The sequence below is a fragment of the Coptis chinensis genome, chromosome 2, assembly GCF_015680905.1.
Source record: "Coptis chinensis isolate HL-2020 chromosome 2, ASM1568090v1, whole genome shotgun sequence".
In the NCBI taxonomy this organism is placed as follows: domain Eukaryota; kingdom Viridiplantae; phylum Streptophyta; class Magnoliopsida; order Ranunculales; family Ranunculaceae; genus Coptis; species Coptis chinensis.
In genome coordinates, this window is record NC_141457.1 from 105,104,178 (window position 1) to 105,121,456 (window position 17,279).

Genomic DNA, 17,279 nt, shown 5'->3' on the forward strand with positions numbered 1-17,279 from the left:
AGACTTACATTTGTGAAGATACTCGTCCCTGATCTTCTTATGTGCTTCAAGCCATGAGAAGTCCTACCGAATGTTTTCTAGATATAATGATTGTCCATCAATCTTTGTGAAAGTTTAGAAAAAGGCAAATCAACTCTCACTTGTTTTAAAGATCAAATGCTTGTGATGCTATGTTATGCATAAAGAACCTCGGTAGTAAACACAACAACCGTATATGGAATTAAATGGGTCTCTCTAAGTAATTAATGGGTGAGATTGACTTTTGGATTTTCCTTTATATAGTTTTTTCTAAGATCACAAATCTGTGTTAAAAGTTGACTAATGTGTTTTTGTTGACCTCTTACCAAATTGAGGTTTTTCTTTGTGGCATTTGCACTCCTTGCGGCGGGTGCCATAATCTTGGCGTTGAATGTTTTACTTTTGGTATGCATCTTTTCTCTTCCAGGTTAGTGTGTTTTATGTATGGTAATTTCTTGTATGATTTTTTTTCTTTTTGCCATTAAACCAACTTAAGACCAATTGGGTATCCGGTAATGGAGTGCAACAATCCAAAAGAACTTTATCGGGCTTTTATTTCTTTTGTTATGAATACAAGGTTTTCTCATCTAATCTATATGACATATGGTGAAAGAATTCTCGGAAGGAGAGATTGGGAATACATTTGTTCTCAACCGCCAAAAAGGGCGGGTTCTATTTCTGGAGACCATGTCTCTCAATGTGGGTGTCACGGTTAGAAATGATTTGCTCCATTGACCCGTGATTATTCTTATGAACCACAATTGTAGAATTATCAAATCCACGTTTGCTTATCTATATATACCAAGTGCTTAGGTTATACATTGTTTATCTTTTCGGGGTGGGCACATAATCTTTTTCGTGAGTATTAGCCTTCTTGGTTACTGCTTGTTCTCTCTCGATGTTGGAGCCATAATCTGCATGCTGAAGGGAAATGTGATAGTAAAGATGGTTGTAGCATCAGTGGCTTTGGCCTAGAGCTCTTGGGCTGCTTATCCATTCATGAGTTCAGCTGTAAGCCCTGGGAGAAAAGCCCTTGCACTCTATCCTGTCTTCCTCGTGTATGTCTCTGTTGGATTTCTCATCTACAATTGATTGAAGGCATTACTTAAAGAGATTGTTCTTATCTGAAGTTGAACCACAGTTGCATGTAAAGGCTATATATGTTATAGTGTTTTGATCCATTGATTTGTCATTAATTTTGACCTATTAAACATGTGCAGACTCCCATTTGGCAAGTTTTTGTTATTATATGAGCCACTGTTTTGCCTGAAGTATTGTCTTACAATTCTATTTACTTTAATGGGAAAAATGAGTATAAAGGGGAAAAGTATGGAAGAAAAGAAGAGTTTGTTGGCAAAGTGTGCTGCATACTTTAATGATTCTCGCTACAAAATATGAGATTTTTTTTTTATCAGCAACCCATTAGCAACGGTTTATAACCGTTACAAATGAATTTTAAATTAACTAACAACTTTGCAACGGTTAAAAACCGTTAGTAATATTTTTAACAAATTACTAACGCTTAAAAAGCGTTTGTGAAAAAAAAAACCGTTGCAAAGGTTATCAATTTGTGTACGAAATAGTTATAATAAGCATTGGAAAGTTCTGTTTGCAACGGTTAATAACCGTTGGAAATTTCTATTTGCAACGCTTATTAAGCGTTGCAAAAATTTCCAACACTTTACCCACGTCATATTTGCAATATTTAAAAAGCGTTGCGAAAATTATTAGCAACGCTTTTTTGCCGTTGCAAATAGCCTGTTATGGTGTAGTGCGCTGCATTTTCTCTACTGTGATTTCGTTGGGTAATTAAGTTTATAGTGTGACTCACAGAGAATAGTGGGTGATTAACTGATTACGAGGCATTATTATGCTCAGTAGTCACTACTGGGTGCTTAGGGCATCACCAATGGGGCTCGGATACGGGCTGTTTTCTTCAAATTTAACGGACCTAAACAAAAAACAGTTTCCAGTGCTGCCCCTAAATGGGCCTCCATATTTATCAGTCTTGATAATTGTCCTCATTCTTACAAATGTTTTGAAAGACCCGAAGCCCAAACCTTTAATAAAAATTGTGTACATGACTTTACTTAAGTCACGTGACTTCACTTATGTTTTTTCTTGTCTAATTTCATGTGTTATAAAGGAGGGTTTGTTTTCTCCGTTGGAACAACCATTAATATAGAGTTTTCACTACTCTTTATTGCCCTCCAAAAACTGACGTGGTCTTAGGTTTTAAAGCTCTGCATTGGTGATGCCCTTACTGATAAGAATTTACCGTTTTTTAACTAACGCCGTTGTTAAACAAATGAAGTAATAGATTAACTAACTGTTGTCGCCTTGCATGCGTCACTGAAAACCATAGCTGAAAGTCATATTTACATAGGTGATTTTTTTTGTTTTTTTCTCAATAGTCTAGAAAGGTTTAATATTGTATTAGAATAGTAGTTTCATTTATTTGCCAAAGAGCTCGTTATTAGTCTAAGAGTCCTGATGAGGAGAGATTGTTCTCTCGGGCCCCATTTAGAGCGCATATTTTATCAACCGTCAAAGTGGATATTTGGGTTATATCTCGAGATGTGACCTGTTTTTTCACTGCCCACGTATATGTATTTCAAAGCATAGTACAAAATATCAGGATATGGGTATTTATCGATACTCAATTTCTCGATATGTATTGTGGATATATCCTCCTCTTTGGGGATATTTGACATTGTTTCACATGCAAATATCGTAGATATATTCAAAATATCGACAAATATTATGGATATTATGGATATTTCTTGATATATCATAATACATTATTTATATTTATTTGAAATATAATGGTAAATATTAAATAAAATTGTTACATACACAAAATATCGCCAAATATCCCCAAATATCGTAAAATATCTCCAAATATCGGTAAAATATCGTCGATATTTGTAGTCGTATATATCTCTGAACATATCGTGATATTTATATATCTTTCTCTAAAATCTAGATAAATATCAACAAATATCGCGATATATCACGATATTTTGTACTATGTTTCAAAGTACCCACTACCTAACTCCGGATAATAAAACAGACATAGAGAAAAGTATAACAAAAAAATATTAAGAAAACTCAAACCACCTACTTCTTCTTCTTTTTCAATGAAAGAAAGCCCCCATCCATTGTTTTCCCCATATTCACTAATCTCACTATATTCATCCTCATAAATATAAGCCAAACTAAAAAAAAATCGATATATTCCTTTTGTGTTTGGACTTTTTGCACGTTCATGATTTCGGCATAACAACCAAGTTATTATTCTCTACTTCTACAAATTTCTAGCCATGGCTTGCTTATCTAAATGTTGGAAAATCTAAAATTCTTATAGTTTTGAAAGTACTAATATTTCAGTATGATTTACACACCAAAAAAATAATTGAAAATTTCTATCAAGTGTTGGGGTGTTCTTGAAAATCGTTTGTAAAGGCGTGTTTTAGTTTTCCTTTACATAAAAGGGAGGAAGGAGAATGGGATTGGGTTAAGGAAAGACCGAGTTTGCTGATGAGCGAGCTGCCTACGTATCTTCTCTTGATTCTGGGGAGAGAGAAGAATCAGGTCTCACGTAGTTCATGTAGGTGGTATTTATAGGCATCAGGGGGTGTTGATCCATGAGACACGTCCACTAACATGTAAATATGTAGGGTGGAGATTGTGAATGAGTGTTAGGTTAGTTTTGGTAGGAATTGTGTGATGATTGAGAGTGAGTGCAGTAGTTCATATATCACGGTGATTGGAAGTACATGTATGGCTATGGTGATGATTGCCTCTGGATAAGGGATGTTGTCATCATTCGAAGCGTTCTGATTGAGGTCGTCCATCCGACTTGATATAATTGGGTGCGAGCTGAAGTGTACCACCTACATGAAGCGAGCTGCTTACGAATCGATCTTGGAGGTCGATGATATGAAAATATTCCTCTGCTTATGCTTAACGCGTGCTTAATATTCCTTAATGGTACACCATAAGGGCCATTTTCTAATGAAGCAAAATATTCATTTGTAACACATATATCCGTTACTACCTTTCTAACGGACATAACTGTTAGATTCTCTGGTATCCGTTAGTATAATTCTATTTTTTTTCCAATTATTATTACAAAATAGTTTTAATGTTTTGTGACAATTATGTCCGTTAGGAAACAACTAAAAAAACATCCAGAAGGGTATACACGAAACTAACGGAAAATAATACAATTAAATAAAACAGTTTTGCACTTTTGCCCGATGATTTCCCATGCTCGTCTCTCTCAAGTGTTCAAGCCTCCATCAAACACAATTCCCCGTCTCCTCTGTCAAACCCTCGCGGACGAAGATGGAAATGAACCAGGTACGATTTCTCTCTCAATCTCTTGATCTGTTTTCTTTCTCTTTTACCCAAACCCTAGCTAGCGAATTTCCGATTTTTTTTGTTTTCATTGTGCTCCAAATTAGGTTTATTTAATTGTCTTCCTGATGAATTTGGCTAAATAAGTTTTGTGTGAAAATTGTAACATTGGAATTTAAATTTGTGCTCCCATTGGGGATATTTCGTTGGTTTGGGATTCGGTTGTCTAATAAAATATCAAATGAATTCTTTTATTAATTTAATAGTTTTCCTTTTTTTTTAGTGAAATCCATCTTCAGATATGGGTTGGTTTATTCCCCTTTTTTTTTGAAGTGAAAAGTTTCGGGGACATTGAACCTTTACTGTATTGCTAAATAGCTCAACAAAAAAGTGTATAGTCTCCGGTTAGCGAGATGACTGAAGCTTTAGCTTCTGAGAAGACCAAGAAAATTGAACCTGTTTGTGTTGAGGAGGATATCGACATTGGTGAGGATATGCCAACACATAATTTCCCTCCAGTGGAAATTGAGAAGGAATCGAGTAACTCCGGAGGCAGTTCTTGTAGTGATTCGGATTCGTCCAGTGGTATGGAGTTTGTATCTCTTCCCTCATTTACTAGTTAGACTTGTAGACTGTGTAATGACATTGTGAATTTCTCTTGGCGTTGTTACAGGTTCGGATACTTCGTCGGTTAGTGATTCCGCAGTAGTACTTAATTATGGAAACATTTTCAGATTCATGAGAGCAACTCTTTGGAGTCTGTTATGATTGAAAAGGTTGATAATTTTTCATGTGACAACTTGTAACTTAAATCACATTTTTCTCTCTCTTTCTAGTATATTTGTTTTGTACAAAATGTATTAATCTATTTGCTTTTTGTTCATCTCATTATATAAAGATTATATACTGATCAGAACTTATCATTCTGTTATATAAGACTGGTATTCGGCCAAAAATATTAGTTACAAATATTTTAGTTCATCACTAGCCGACACGCTCCTATATATGTGGTAGATCGAAGATAGACTGAGGTTATGTAAATGCATTCATTTTTAATAATGATTTTATCGTGTTTATCAAAGGGCTTTTAGTGTGTGCTTTCTACTTAAAACGTGCGTCTTGCAATTATTGTATTTTTGCTAGAGAATGATCAATTTTCATATACAGGCTTGTGCTTTTAGAGACTTCGTCACGAAGTTCAAAAAAAGCAGAGTCAAGTTGTAAGGATCAGTGGTGATGATCCTTCTCCACACAAGGTATACTTTTCCTAGCTTCTTGAGTTTTTTTAACTATTAATCTTTGGAAACAAACTGATTACTTAAGAGTAAATGCAATGGCGTGGGAATTGATACATGAGTAAACGAAACAAAATTAGGCAAAAACCCAAGTGACTTTCCAGCATTCAAGCAAGAGGATTGTACTTAAGAGTAAATGCAATGTCTTGTTATAGACTTATACTATCTAAAATATAGCAGTTCCACAAACACTTATAACCCCTGGATAGACTTTGTTCACAGACATGTTTTTCTATGCAGTGAGCATACACATGCTCATGTAGAATTTTTGTTCTCTAAAATTGTTTTGGTGATTACAGGCACTACACCATAAAAAATTTCTGTCATGGTTTTACTCCATCATATCAAACGCTATCCCGTCTCCTTTGTCAAACCCTCGCCGACGAAGAAGGAAATAAGTACGCTTTCCCTCTTAGTGCAATGAGAGATCTGTCTTGTTCTTAAGGGCAACTAGGTAAGCTTATATGTCTCTCCTCTCTCCTCTCTCCTCGTTTTCAATTTCGTTTACATGTTATCGATTTCTTGGTTTCAATTCTAGGTGTTGGATTTTCTTAATCGCAAGAGGAACTGAAAAAGGAGATTTGTTGGTTTATAGGTAAACCCTAACTAGTTTTTGTTTGGCGTAACAGATTCTACTTTTTGACATAATCTGCAAAAAATGTTTTTCTGTTGAAAAAGTTAATTATATTTATAGGAGATGACTGAAACTTTGAATTTGGATAGTACATATCTTTCATTTGCATATTCATTTTTTAATCACTAATGGATTTTTATTCTAAAATATATATATATATATATATTTTTTTTTTAAAATTTTATTTGGATTTATTTTAAAAATTATACTAGGGTGTTGAAGGTATTGGTTCAGATATAATTATAATGGTCAGTGAAATGGTTGAAAGGAGAGTACTGACCTGAACTACTATCATATCACTAGTAAACTTGCTGTCTTTAATGAGTCTCTAGATATATAGTGCTATGTGCTTTAATGGGGTGCTTTTGTTTGATATGAGTTGGACTGTTGGTTGTAGGCGTTTAGTTTACTTCAGGATGTTGATCTAGAATTTGTATGTGGAAGTGGTCATTAGGTCTACCAACCTTCAAGAATGAATGGAATATTTTATAACTTTATTTCCTTGCTTTTTGATTGATCACTCCCTTATTCACTGTGTGTGTTTATGTTTTTCCTTTTTGAAGTGTTATTAGCATGTGATAACTTGTGTAAAAGGTGATAACACTACGGAACAATAACATATGTTTATTCTTGCACCCTAATATTGATATCTTTGTTTATACCTAATTAACATGTTAGGCCAGAGCAATAACACATGGGTATATTGACACTAAAAGTTTCATTACTTTACACCATCTCAAGTTATAACCACTCGCACGGAGATCTATCCATGGTGGTTTAAGTACGAGTTATATTTCATTTCATATTTAGCCTTCCTTTTTCTGTCCTACTACATATTCTCAATGGAGAGTGAAGTAGTGTTTATATCATTCCTTAAAAAGATGAAGAATTGTCACACTGACTGATTTTCTTCTGTTTTAAAGGGTGTGGGAAACAATGATTATTTCTTTGATATGACTGCAAGGCAAAAATTTAGTTTCGAGTCATCAGATTCAGAAGAATGAAATCCAAGTTCACCTTCAGGTATTGTTCTAGCTTAAATCTTGGGTGTGTAGCGAAGTTCTTTTAATACCCTTGAAGGTTAATTCTTTGTGTGCTCTTTTTTCTAATATAATAGAAAAAAGAAATTACTTGTCTTGCTGAAAGAAATTATTACAGACTAAATTTGTTCTTATGAAGGAAATGGGTTGTTGGTAGTGTTTAAATATTGTTTTTTGCATTTAATTCACTTGCAAAATAGATGACTCATTAGCACTATGGTGTTTGAGTGGTAGTTGGTCTACCTTTCTAATACGTTATGGGAAATCATAGTGGTAAAGGATGAGGTGTTGTTAAGGTGTTATAAGAATTGTGTGATAATATTGAGGTAGTGCTTTTTGGATTCTGTTTTAAGCCTTGGTAAGAGAACCATTTTGTCCAATTTATTTTCTACCATGGCAGACTCATGGTATGCATGCTGAATCCATGTGATCTTTTAGGGAGGGTGAATCAAGTAAATTGATTTGGTTATGTGTAGGTTAACTTTACTACGTGATCGGACAAGGGAATTTATTTTTCACAATACAAGTTTAGACATCTGAATTTCGGTTGTTTCTTAGGTGCATGAGTTTAATTGCTTGCTTGTATCTTTATTTGTTAGTAATCAACTGATTACTTTATGATGGTTAGACACTTCTTTGGCACATAGGAATTTGAATGCAGACATAGATGTTCTCAAAGCAATACGAGCAGTACACTTGATATTGCGGCATTGCTGCATAATACACTTTGAGATTATCAGGGAAACGAAACTGTCCACATCCTAGTGCCTTCATTGAGGTAATAATATGCCCGTTACGTCATTTTGCAGTATTAAACTACATTCTAGGCTTCAACTTTTTGTGGTATCTTCTTTTATGTGGGAAGTATTAGATTAAGACGATTTTTTTTTGGTAAAAATAGGTATACACATTCAACGATGTAAGGGTGCAGAAGGTGGTGCTACTTCTGACTAGTACTTGGCATATTCTCAATTGTCGAGCTGGTAGTTGTGTCAACTTGTTAGTGTATTTCAGTTTCTGTTATGTTGTCTTACAATTCTTATTGTAACTTTGGATGGATACGATTAGGTTAATTAATTTTTACAAGTTTTTGGTCTGTAAATTGGGATTTAGATTGGTGGCTTTAATTATATATAATGTTAACCGAGTAAGGGTTCTTTTTTATTCACTTGTTACTTGAGTTGTAATGTAATGTACTATTTTCGTATGTAAGATGGATGGTGGATAATTTGATGTGATGTAGCTCTGTACAGGGTGGAAACGTTTTGGCTCCAGATTTTTTATTTTTTTTTGCACTAGAATGTTTTTTAGTAACGGTTATATCTGTTACGCTAGATGTTAGTAATGAAAGGGCCCCAAGCATCACTAACACTTATATCCGTTAGAAATGAAATATTTGTGCGGACATTCAACAGTTGACTATCTGTTACAAATAAATACCAACGAATATAACTGTTACTAAATTAATATACGTAACGGATATATCCGTTACTCAATTAATATACGTAACGAATATATCCGTTACTAAATTTTGCCTAAATGAGTGTAACACCCCAGAGGTAACGGATATAAGTGTTACTAAAAATATAAGTAACGATTATAACTGTTACTAAACACCATTTATGACCAATTGTGAGGATTTCTCTAATACCCAGAATACATGTCAATCAATAAAGAAAACTAAATAATAATAGGACATACCTGAAGCCATAGCGTTATCAAGCAAGTCTTATAAGCAGCAGCGGAACGTTGTTGTCTTCCATTCTTGTGTTCTCTCACAGTGGATGGAAAACTTATGAGAATCAGAATCGGGTTTGGGGTGGGGACCTCAACTTATATATTATGGGTGTATTTCTATTATAGCCCATCATGATAATAGAAATACGCTTAAGCCCAAAAAGAATCTGCACATATCGTTAAGCCCATACTCACTTTATACACGTGTCATGACTTGACACGTGTGGTTTGAGACATGTAAATGACTCAGTCATGTTACTTTAAGATCACAGTTTAGTGAGTCTTCTCAATGTCACTCGGACGTAGTTCGACAATTAACAGTTGTGTAATGTGTATGATCTATGTAGGTACACCTTAAAGAGAAAAGTTCTAACAATCTCCCACTTGTACCACATAGGTCATAACCTGATATTAAACAATGTTGACCTTAAGAGCTCTAAAATTTTATTGTCGAAATAATGAGTGACGTCTCAAAAAACACAATCTGGTCCATTGAAAATAAAAATATAGGATCACAGCGGCCTTTGCCACATTTAGCATGACTAGACCCATCTGTGGTCACAATACTAATATCTCCAACGACATAGATTAAGTATGGATGTGTAGCATGAAAATAACATGTAATGTGATCCCTGAACATGTTCATTTTCAACTGGTCCAACCTTATGATTTATAATGATTTCTTTATTCTACTTAATCAAACTTTATATGTGCAACCATAAATGAATAAGTAGATAACTTTATTTCAAAAAATAATCATCAATAGTAAACAAAAAATTAATACAAACTCCCACTAAAAGGAAACATCAGAAGGACTAACCACCCCCATACGAGCTACATGCTCCTTAAATGCCTTAGGTGGTAAGCCCTTAGTTAGCGGATCAGCTATCTGAAGATTTGTATTAACATACTCAATTGTCATATGATGATCTTTAACCCTCTCTTTCACGACAAGAAACTTGATGTCAATGTGCCTAGACTTTGACGAACTCTTGTTGTTCTTGGAATAAAGTTCTGCGGCTTTATTATCACAATAAACCGTTAATGGTTTCTCAATGAAACCCATTGCCTGAAGCCCAGAAGTGAAATTTCTATACCACTTTACTTGATTTGATGCTTCAAAACAAGCAATAAATTCTGCTTCCATAGTGGAGGAGGCTATTAGTGTTTGTTTGACACTTTTCCATGATCTGAAGACCTCCGGCTAACATGAAAACATAACCAGGGCGTGGATTTTCTACTATCCAAACAACCAGCAAAATCCGAATCCGAATACCCAATCAACTCAAAATGATCGGTTTTTCGGTATGTGAGCATAAAATCTTTTGTCCTTTGCAAATACCGCATCACCTTTTTAGCTGCTTTCCAATGATCCATTCCCTGGATTACTTAAGTATCGCCTAGCATTCCAACTCGTCGACGCAATATCCGGGCCAGCACAAACTTGAGCATACATAAGACTCCCTACTATTGATGCATAAGGAATATCTTGCATTTGTTCTTTCTCTAAATCGTTCTTTGGACATTGAAGCAAACTCAATTTATCACCCTTAGCAATGGGGGCATCACCTAGTGCATAGTTTTGCATGCCAAACCTACTTAGCACCCTTTCAACATAAGCCTTTTGTGATAAGCCTAGAATGCCACGCGTGATCTATCACGATGAATTTCAATGCCTAGCACAAAAAGATGCTTCACCAAGATCTTTCATCTCAAAATTCCTTGAAAGAAATCGCTTGGTTTCATGCAAAAGGCCTATGTCACTGCTCGCTAATAGGATGTCATCAACATATAGCACTAGAAAAATAAATTTACTCCCACTGATCTTGTGATAAACACATTGATCCACATCATTTTCCTTAAAACCAAAAGAGGAAATGATGTGATCAAACTTTAAATACCACTGACGAGATGCCTGCTTTAAGCCATAGATGGATTTCTTTAATTTACAAACCAAATGTTCAGAGCCTTTGGACTCAAAACCATGAGGTTGCCTCATATAGATAGTCTCCTGAATGTCACCATTCAGAAAAGCTGTCTTAACATCCATCTGGTGTAACTCTAAATCATAATGAGCTACAAGTGCCATAATAAGTCTAAAAGAGTCTTTCGATGAAACTGGAGAGAAAGTCTCTTTATAGTCAATGCCTGCCTTTTGAGTAAAGCCTTTTGCAACAAGACGTGCTTTATATCTGTCAATGCTACCTTTTGAGTCTCTTTTGGTTTTGAAAATCCATTTGTTAGCAATGGGTTTGACTCCATTAGGCAACTCGACAAGATCCCAAACGTCATTGTCTTTCATGGACTTTAACTCCTCTATCATGGCATTCATCCAATCTAAGAAGTGAGCACTTTGTTTGGCTTGAATGAAAGTAGTAGGATCATTTTCCATTCCTATATCAAACTCATGCTCTTGGAGATAGACTATATATTCATCTGAATTAATAGCTGCTCTCCGCTCCCTAGTTGATCTCCTTATTGGCACTTCCAATTGAATTTGTTGAGGTTCTTCTATAATAGCAGGGGCTAACTCAGGAATATTTGGTTGATCTACAACCGCATCCTGCCTAATGACAGGTGTGATCAACTCATCTCTGTGGATATCCATTAAAGGAATATCAACATGCTCTTCTTCAAAAGCAATATTCCTTTGTTGTGTGCTCCCACTATCCTCAACATCCTCAATAAATTTGGCATTATCCGTCTCAATTAGGGTATTGGAAGAGGGGCAATAAAACTTGAAACCCCTTGACCTTTCCGAATAACCAATAAAGTAGCAACTAACTGTTCTTGAGTCCAGTTTTCTTTCATTAGGCCTATATGGCCTAGCCTCAGCTGGACAACCCCAAATATGTAAATGCCTTATACTGGGTTTCTTTCCAGTCCATAATTCATATGGGGTTTTAGTTACTGCTTTACTAGGTACTCGGTTAAGGATATATACTGCAGTCTTTAAGGCGTCACCCCAAAGAGACTCTGGTAAGGTAGAATGACAAATCATACTCCTAACCATGTCCTTTAGAGTCCGATTTCGTCTCTCAGATACACCATTTTGACGTGGAGTCCCTGGCATGGTGTATTGAGGAACGATGCCACATTCCTCCAAGTATCTTGCAAATGGTCCTGGATGTTGGCCTTTTCCATCATACCTACCATAGTATTCACCTCCACGGTCGGATCTGATAGCTTTAATTTTCTTAGAATGTTGATTTTCAACTTCAGCTTTATAGGCCTTAAATACATCCAGTGACTGTGATTTTTCATGAATTAAGTATAGATACCTATAACGAGAATAGTTATCTGTAAACGTGATAAAATACCGTTGACCATTCCAAGAAGCCGTAGGAAATGGACCACAAATATCGGTATATATCAAGTCTAAGACACTTGAACTCCTGCTGGCACCAAACTTCCTTATATTTGTTTGTTTTCCCTTTATACATTCAATACAAACTTTAAAGTCTGAAAAATCAAGGGCACTAAGAACTCCATTTGACACAAGCCTTTCAATTCTCTGTTTAGAGATATAACCCAAACGCTTGTGCCACAATGTAGAGGAGTTCTCATTAATTAATCTAAACCGTTACCATAGTTATTAACATGCAAAGTTTCATTTAACCTTAAAGTGAGAGGCATCCAAGTCTAACTTGTATAGATTATCAATCAAAGAGCACAGTCCGATAAGATTTGAATTTTGAAAGAGACTAAATATTCCTTTTCCAACTGAACAAGTATAACCGGATTTGTCCAAACAGGAAATAGAAATTAAATTCCGTCTAAAAGACGGTACATAAACAGTCTCATCTAAATCCAAATAAAAACCAGACTCTAATTTTAATCTAAAGACTCCAATGGCCTCAACACATGCCTTATTGCCATCACCCATGTAAATGAACCTTTCGGTATCACTTGGCTTGCGGCTCCTTAGACAACCCTGCATGGAAACACTAATGTGAATAGTTGCTCCCGTATCTATCCACCAAGAATTAGAAGGTACTTCGGCAAGATTTAATTCAGAACAAACAAAACTAAATTCATTACCTGCTTGCTTTGCTTTCCACTTTATATACTTTGGACATTCTTTCTTAATGTGACCTGCAGGTTTCTTACAAAAGTAACAGAAAGTAGCCTGAACCTGTTTATCTTTCGCATTCACCTGTGGTGTCGCATTATCTGCAGTTCCTTTACCCTTATTATTCCATTTTCTTTTCTTAGTGCCTGAATTGCCAATAGAGGAAGTGGCCAAGTGAGCACTTTCTGTCTTCTCTTGTTTCAGCCTTTCCTCTTCTTGCACACACTGAGCAATGAGCTCATTAAGAGTCCATTTCTCCCTTTGAGTATTATAATTGATCTTAAAGGGACCAAATTGTGCAGGAAGAGAAATAAGAATGAGGTGCACAAGGAGATCATCAGAGAACTCCAACTTTAGTGCCCTCATTTTGGCAACAAGATTAGATATTTCCATAATGTACTCTCTAACATTTCCTTTGCCAGTATACCGCATGGTGACAAGTTTGCTAAGAAGCGTGCCCTCCACCTTTTCCGATGCAACAAATCGGGCTGCAACTTGGCTTAGGAATTTCTTGGCATTTTCTTCCTTAGGCATTGCACCACGAAAAGTTTCAGAAATAGAGTGCTTCATTATACTAAGACTAAGGCGATTGGAGCGCTCCCACTTTTCGTAGGTAGCCTTTTCCTCAGCTCCACTATCAGCCTTAAGGTTAGCAGGCTCATCAACACGTAATGCATAATCCAAATCCATACATCCAAGAACGATTAGAACATGCTCTTTCCATTTTGTAAAGTTGGAACCAGTAAGAACTGGAATACTAGTTAAATTGGCAGATATAGAAGATGTATTCACTGAAGCATAACACAAAAGATATCTCACATTACTATATATGTCATCTACTATAATGCATTGACAATAATAAACTTGAATATTATCATGCATTCATCAGTCTAAATGAAAATTAATAATCAAGTAGACAAATGACAAGATAGAAAACATTTATAAAACTTTAGTAGGGGACCTTAATGAGAAACCTAACACACCGTTATAATTCAAGTCTTTGGACAAGCATTTAACGTGTAAGTGGTTTCCTCTAAACACATAAGGCTAATCGACATATGTAAAACAAAATTAGGCTTGGCAAAACAATAAGCCTTCCTTAGGGCCGACTATTGAATGCATAAGTAACTCCTAAAATTATTTTACATATATTAATTACCTTATACCGTCACTAATCCGCCAAAATAGTAAACTTCCTTTGGGCGATTATTATTTTGCATGGATTAAGACGAACTATATACAATCTAATAAACTTTACCATTAAACCCAAATAAATTTTCCATGAAAGAGGCCACTTAGGCAGCGTATCACGTTGAACTTACCCAAATTTCATGGTTTAGATTGCTAATTTTAAAATGTTTGGAACATGCTATTATTCAATTATATTAATTAACATGAAAATAGTAGAAAAGAAAATTCCAATAGCAAACTTAAGAAATCCAAACATGATCAAACTGAAATTTAAGTCCGTCTACTTTATTGGGCTCGAAAAACTCTTCGATTTGACTATTCATATGCCCAAAACGGACTTAAAACAAGGTATATACAACTGAAATAAGGTAATTGGGCCCAAAAAATACCAAATAGGCCCAAAACCGGGTCAAACTAGGTCCATGCGGATGAGTAGGACCGGTCGGCACAAGTCAAACTTTGTTTGCAAAGTCGACTTGGCATACATGGGTCGGACCCAAAGCCTAATATAGTTTATGGGTCGAGATGGACTTTTAGGCTATGGGGCGACTTTAATAAAACACAATCTCTCTTTTAGTGGGCTTTAATATAAAACAAAAAAAAAGGCCCAAAAAAAAAAAAAAATTTGTGTTTTGGATCGGTTTTAAAACTCAAAATTTTGGATCAGTTTTAAAACTCAAAATTTTGAATCGGTTTTAAAACTCAAAAAATTTTGGATCGGCGAGTTGACTCAAAAGACAACTCATCGTCCCCTTCCTCGAGTCTGAAGCAACAGTGGAAAAACAAACCCTTGATGCTTCGGCAACCTTTCTGCCACCACTGAACGCCACAACCAGATGATGCAAACACAAATCCAACCGTACAGATGTAATCTAGAGTTTAGTACGACCCTACCCACCAAATTTTAGCACAATCCAAAGATAGATTACAAAGATCCATGGATTTAAAGTCGAGAAAAAACGAGTTTAGTACTCCCTTACACAGCCCCCTCTCAGTAGATGGTGTTGTACATTAAAGCGATCTGCTGAGAGAAAACGACCATACGTGTTGAGCATGAGCGGAGGAGCGGGTTGGTTTGAATGGAACTGGCTATCATACTGTGGAGGTCAATCTGTGCTGTACGGTGACTTGATGAGAGGTGAAAGGTGGCACGTGGTTGGCACGTGACAGAATCATAGCAGTTGGCGAGGAGACATGTTGCCGCATTTTTCGGAATCTTAAAAAGACAGGTCCTAGAGACATGTGTGCGGGCTAGGGCGTAGGTTGTAATCATAACGCCTTGGGAACTGAATGGGCGGTTGCACAAAATCAAATTTTGGAAACTGAAAAGCTACTTTCTGTTTTCTTCTTCAACAAAACCGCAGGCTAGGGTTTCTCAGGTGAGTGCTTTCACTACTGCTGCTTTTCCATTTTCAGTTTTCTTTCTGCTTGTGCAAGTGTTGTGTGTCTAATAGGTAGGTCGGTGGTAGGCTTTGTTGCTTAGGTTTGGGTAATTGATAAGAAGAACACGTAAAAAATGTCTGACTCTGACGATACGCGAATCGGAAGAGGTTCAGGAAGTGTCGTTAAGTTGTGGTGAATATGAAGAGTCGTTGAGTCTTGAAAGTCGTTCTGAGTATGGTGAGGTTAAAGTTAGGGAAGATGAGGGTAGTGTGCGATCTGGCTCGTGGGTCGCTGCTAGCACGCGTCGGTTAAGTGATGAGGGTCGCCCCTCAAGTGGGTTGCCCCCTAGGACGGTGGATCGACTTGCAGCGAGTGTGTTCCCTGAACTAAGGGCAGCTTATGGGATAGATATACTCGACCTGGAGATATACAAACCAGGGCCGAGTGAAAATGTGCGGAGTGAGGAATATTACCTGCCAAACGGTGGGGTAATAATCTGTGAAGGTCAGCTGAGAGCGCATATGCAAATACCATTCTCGAAGCTGGTTTATGACTTTTTAGCTCATTGTTAGAAATCCCCTTGTCAGTTTGTTGGTAACACTTGGCGGTTGTTCAAGGTGTTCGATCTACTGAATGCTAGTGCCGAATACCACATAGGGGTATCTGATATTACTGCGCACTTCGTTGTAAAGCGATCCCATAATTTCAATTTTAGCTTGCAAACTATGGCGAAACATTCCAGTGTGATGGACGGTGTAAGCAACGAGGCTTGGAAAAAGAGGCCGTTGCTGTTAGTTGGCAACTACTGTGCTAGCGGATGTAGGTTGCAAACTAGGATTTGCAATATCTCCGGTTGGTAGAAGTGGCTTGCTCATGTTGTTTTAATGGGTAGGCTATTGTTATTTTAACTGACCCGTGTTTTTGTTCTGTTTGTAGACTTCGCTGTAAAGACACGAACTAATCGGCAAGAGATAGAGAGGTTCGCCCAGTTGACTCGAGCCCAGAAACAAGCGAAACTGCCTGAAGTAGCTCACTTCTTTGTAGAAAAAGGAGGTCCAGCAATCAAATCAGGGAGAAAAGAAGAGTTCAGAAGAAAAGAGCTCTAGGTCAAGCTGGTGAAGAAGTGATGGAGAAACGATCGAGCAATTTGGTAACCAGGGAAGATAGGAACCAAGGTCGCGGTGGATCTAAACGACCCTCTGGAGGTACTGGTGCCTCTGGGGCTGGCGACCTGAAGTGGGGTCGATTGACGCGCCTGTGGAACTGGAGAGGGTGGTCTTCAACCCTCGTGTACGGAGCAGTTCGCTGAAGAGAACAACCGACGTGCCTGGGTAGGACATTGTGAGGGCTGCCAAAGCTGCGAAGCATGTAATGGGGGAGAGTTCCAGTACGGGGGGTGGGTTTGGTGATGGTCGAGCTCGCGGTAAAGCCACTCGCAGTACTCGGTCGAGGCCGGAATTAGTTATGGACTTGGCAACTTTTGGGGCTAGACAGAGCTCGACCCCTATGCTTCGAGAGCCTACCCCGCTGGTTAAGGCGAAAGGTCC

At 36.9% G+C, this 17,279-nt stretch overlaps 1 protein-coding gene and 2 long non-coding RNA genes across 4 annotated transcripts; 2 read left to right on the forward strand and 1 right to left on the reverse strand.

Annotated features, from left to right (window-relative positions):
• Window positions 1-4,243: 4,243 nt before the first annotated feature.
• LOC147520030 (uncharacterized) lies at window positions 4,244-5,183 on the forward strand. Its single transcript, XR_015214354.1, has 3 exons — window positions 4,244-4,383; window positions 4,714-4,965; window positions 5,054-5,183. It is a non-coding gene; the product is annotated as an uncharacterized LOC147520030 (long non-coding RNA).
• Window positions 5,184-5,547: 364 nt separating this feature from the next.
• On the forward strand, window positions 5,548-8,607 carry LOC147520031 (uncharacterized). Of its 2 annotated transcripts, none has more exons than XR_015214356.1 (6): window positions 5,548-5,636; window positions 5,975-6,129; window positions 6,214-6,270; window positions 7,233-7,332; window positions 7,978-8,127; window positions 8,251-8,607. It is a non-coding gene; the product is annotated as an uncharacterized LOC147520031 (long non-coding RNA). The 2 variants fall into 2 exon arrangements; XR_015214355.1 differs by having other exon boundaries at window positions 7,997-8,127; window positions 8,251-8,602.
• Window positions 8,608-12,763: 4,156 nt separating this feature from the next.
• LOC147520032 (uncharacterized) lies at window positions 12,764-13,602 on the reverse strand. Its single transcript, XM_086594908.1, has 2 exons — window positions 13,128-13,602; window positions 12,764-13,020 (listed from the first exon to the last, which is right to left on the reverse strand). Exons 1-2 carry the CDS (start codon window positions 13,588-13,590, stop codon window positions 12,992-12,994), a joined length of 492 nt encoding a protein of 163 aa, XP_086451034.1. The 5' UTR covers window positions 13,591-13,602; the 3' UTR covers window positions 12,764-12,991.
• Window positions 13,603-17,279: the final 3,677 nt, after the last annotated feature.

Coding starts and splice junctions, on each gene's coding strand:
- LOC147520032 (XM_086594908.1), bottom strand. CDS start 13,590: ATGCGGTATACTGGCAAAGGAAATGTTAGAGAGTACATTATGGAAATA. Junction 13,021..13,127: donor GTGGAAAGCAAAGCAAGCAG/GTAATGAATTTA, acceptor GTTTCCATGCAG/GGTTGTCTAAGGAGCCGCAA.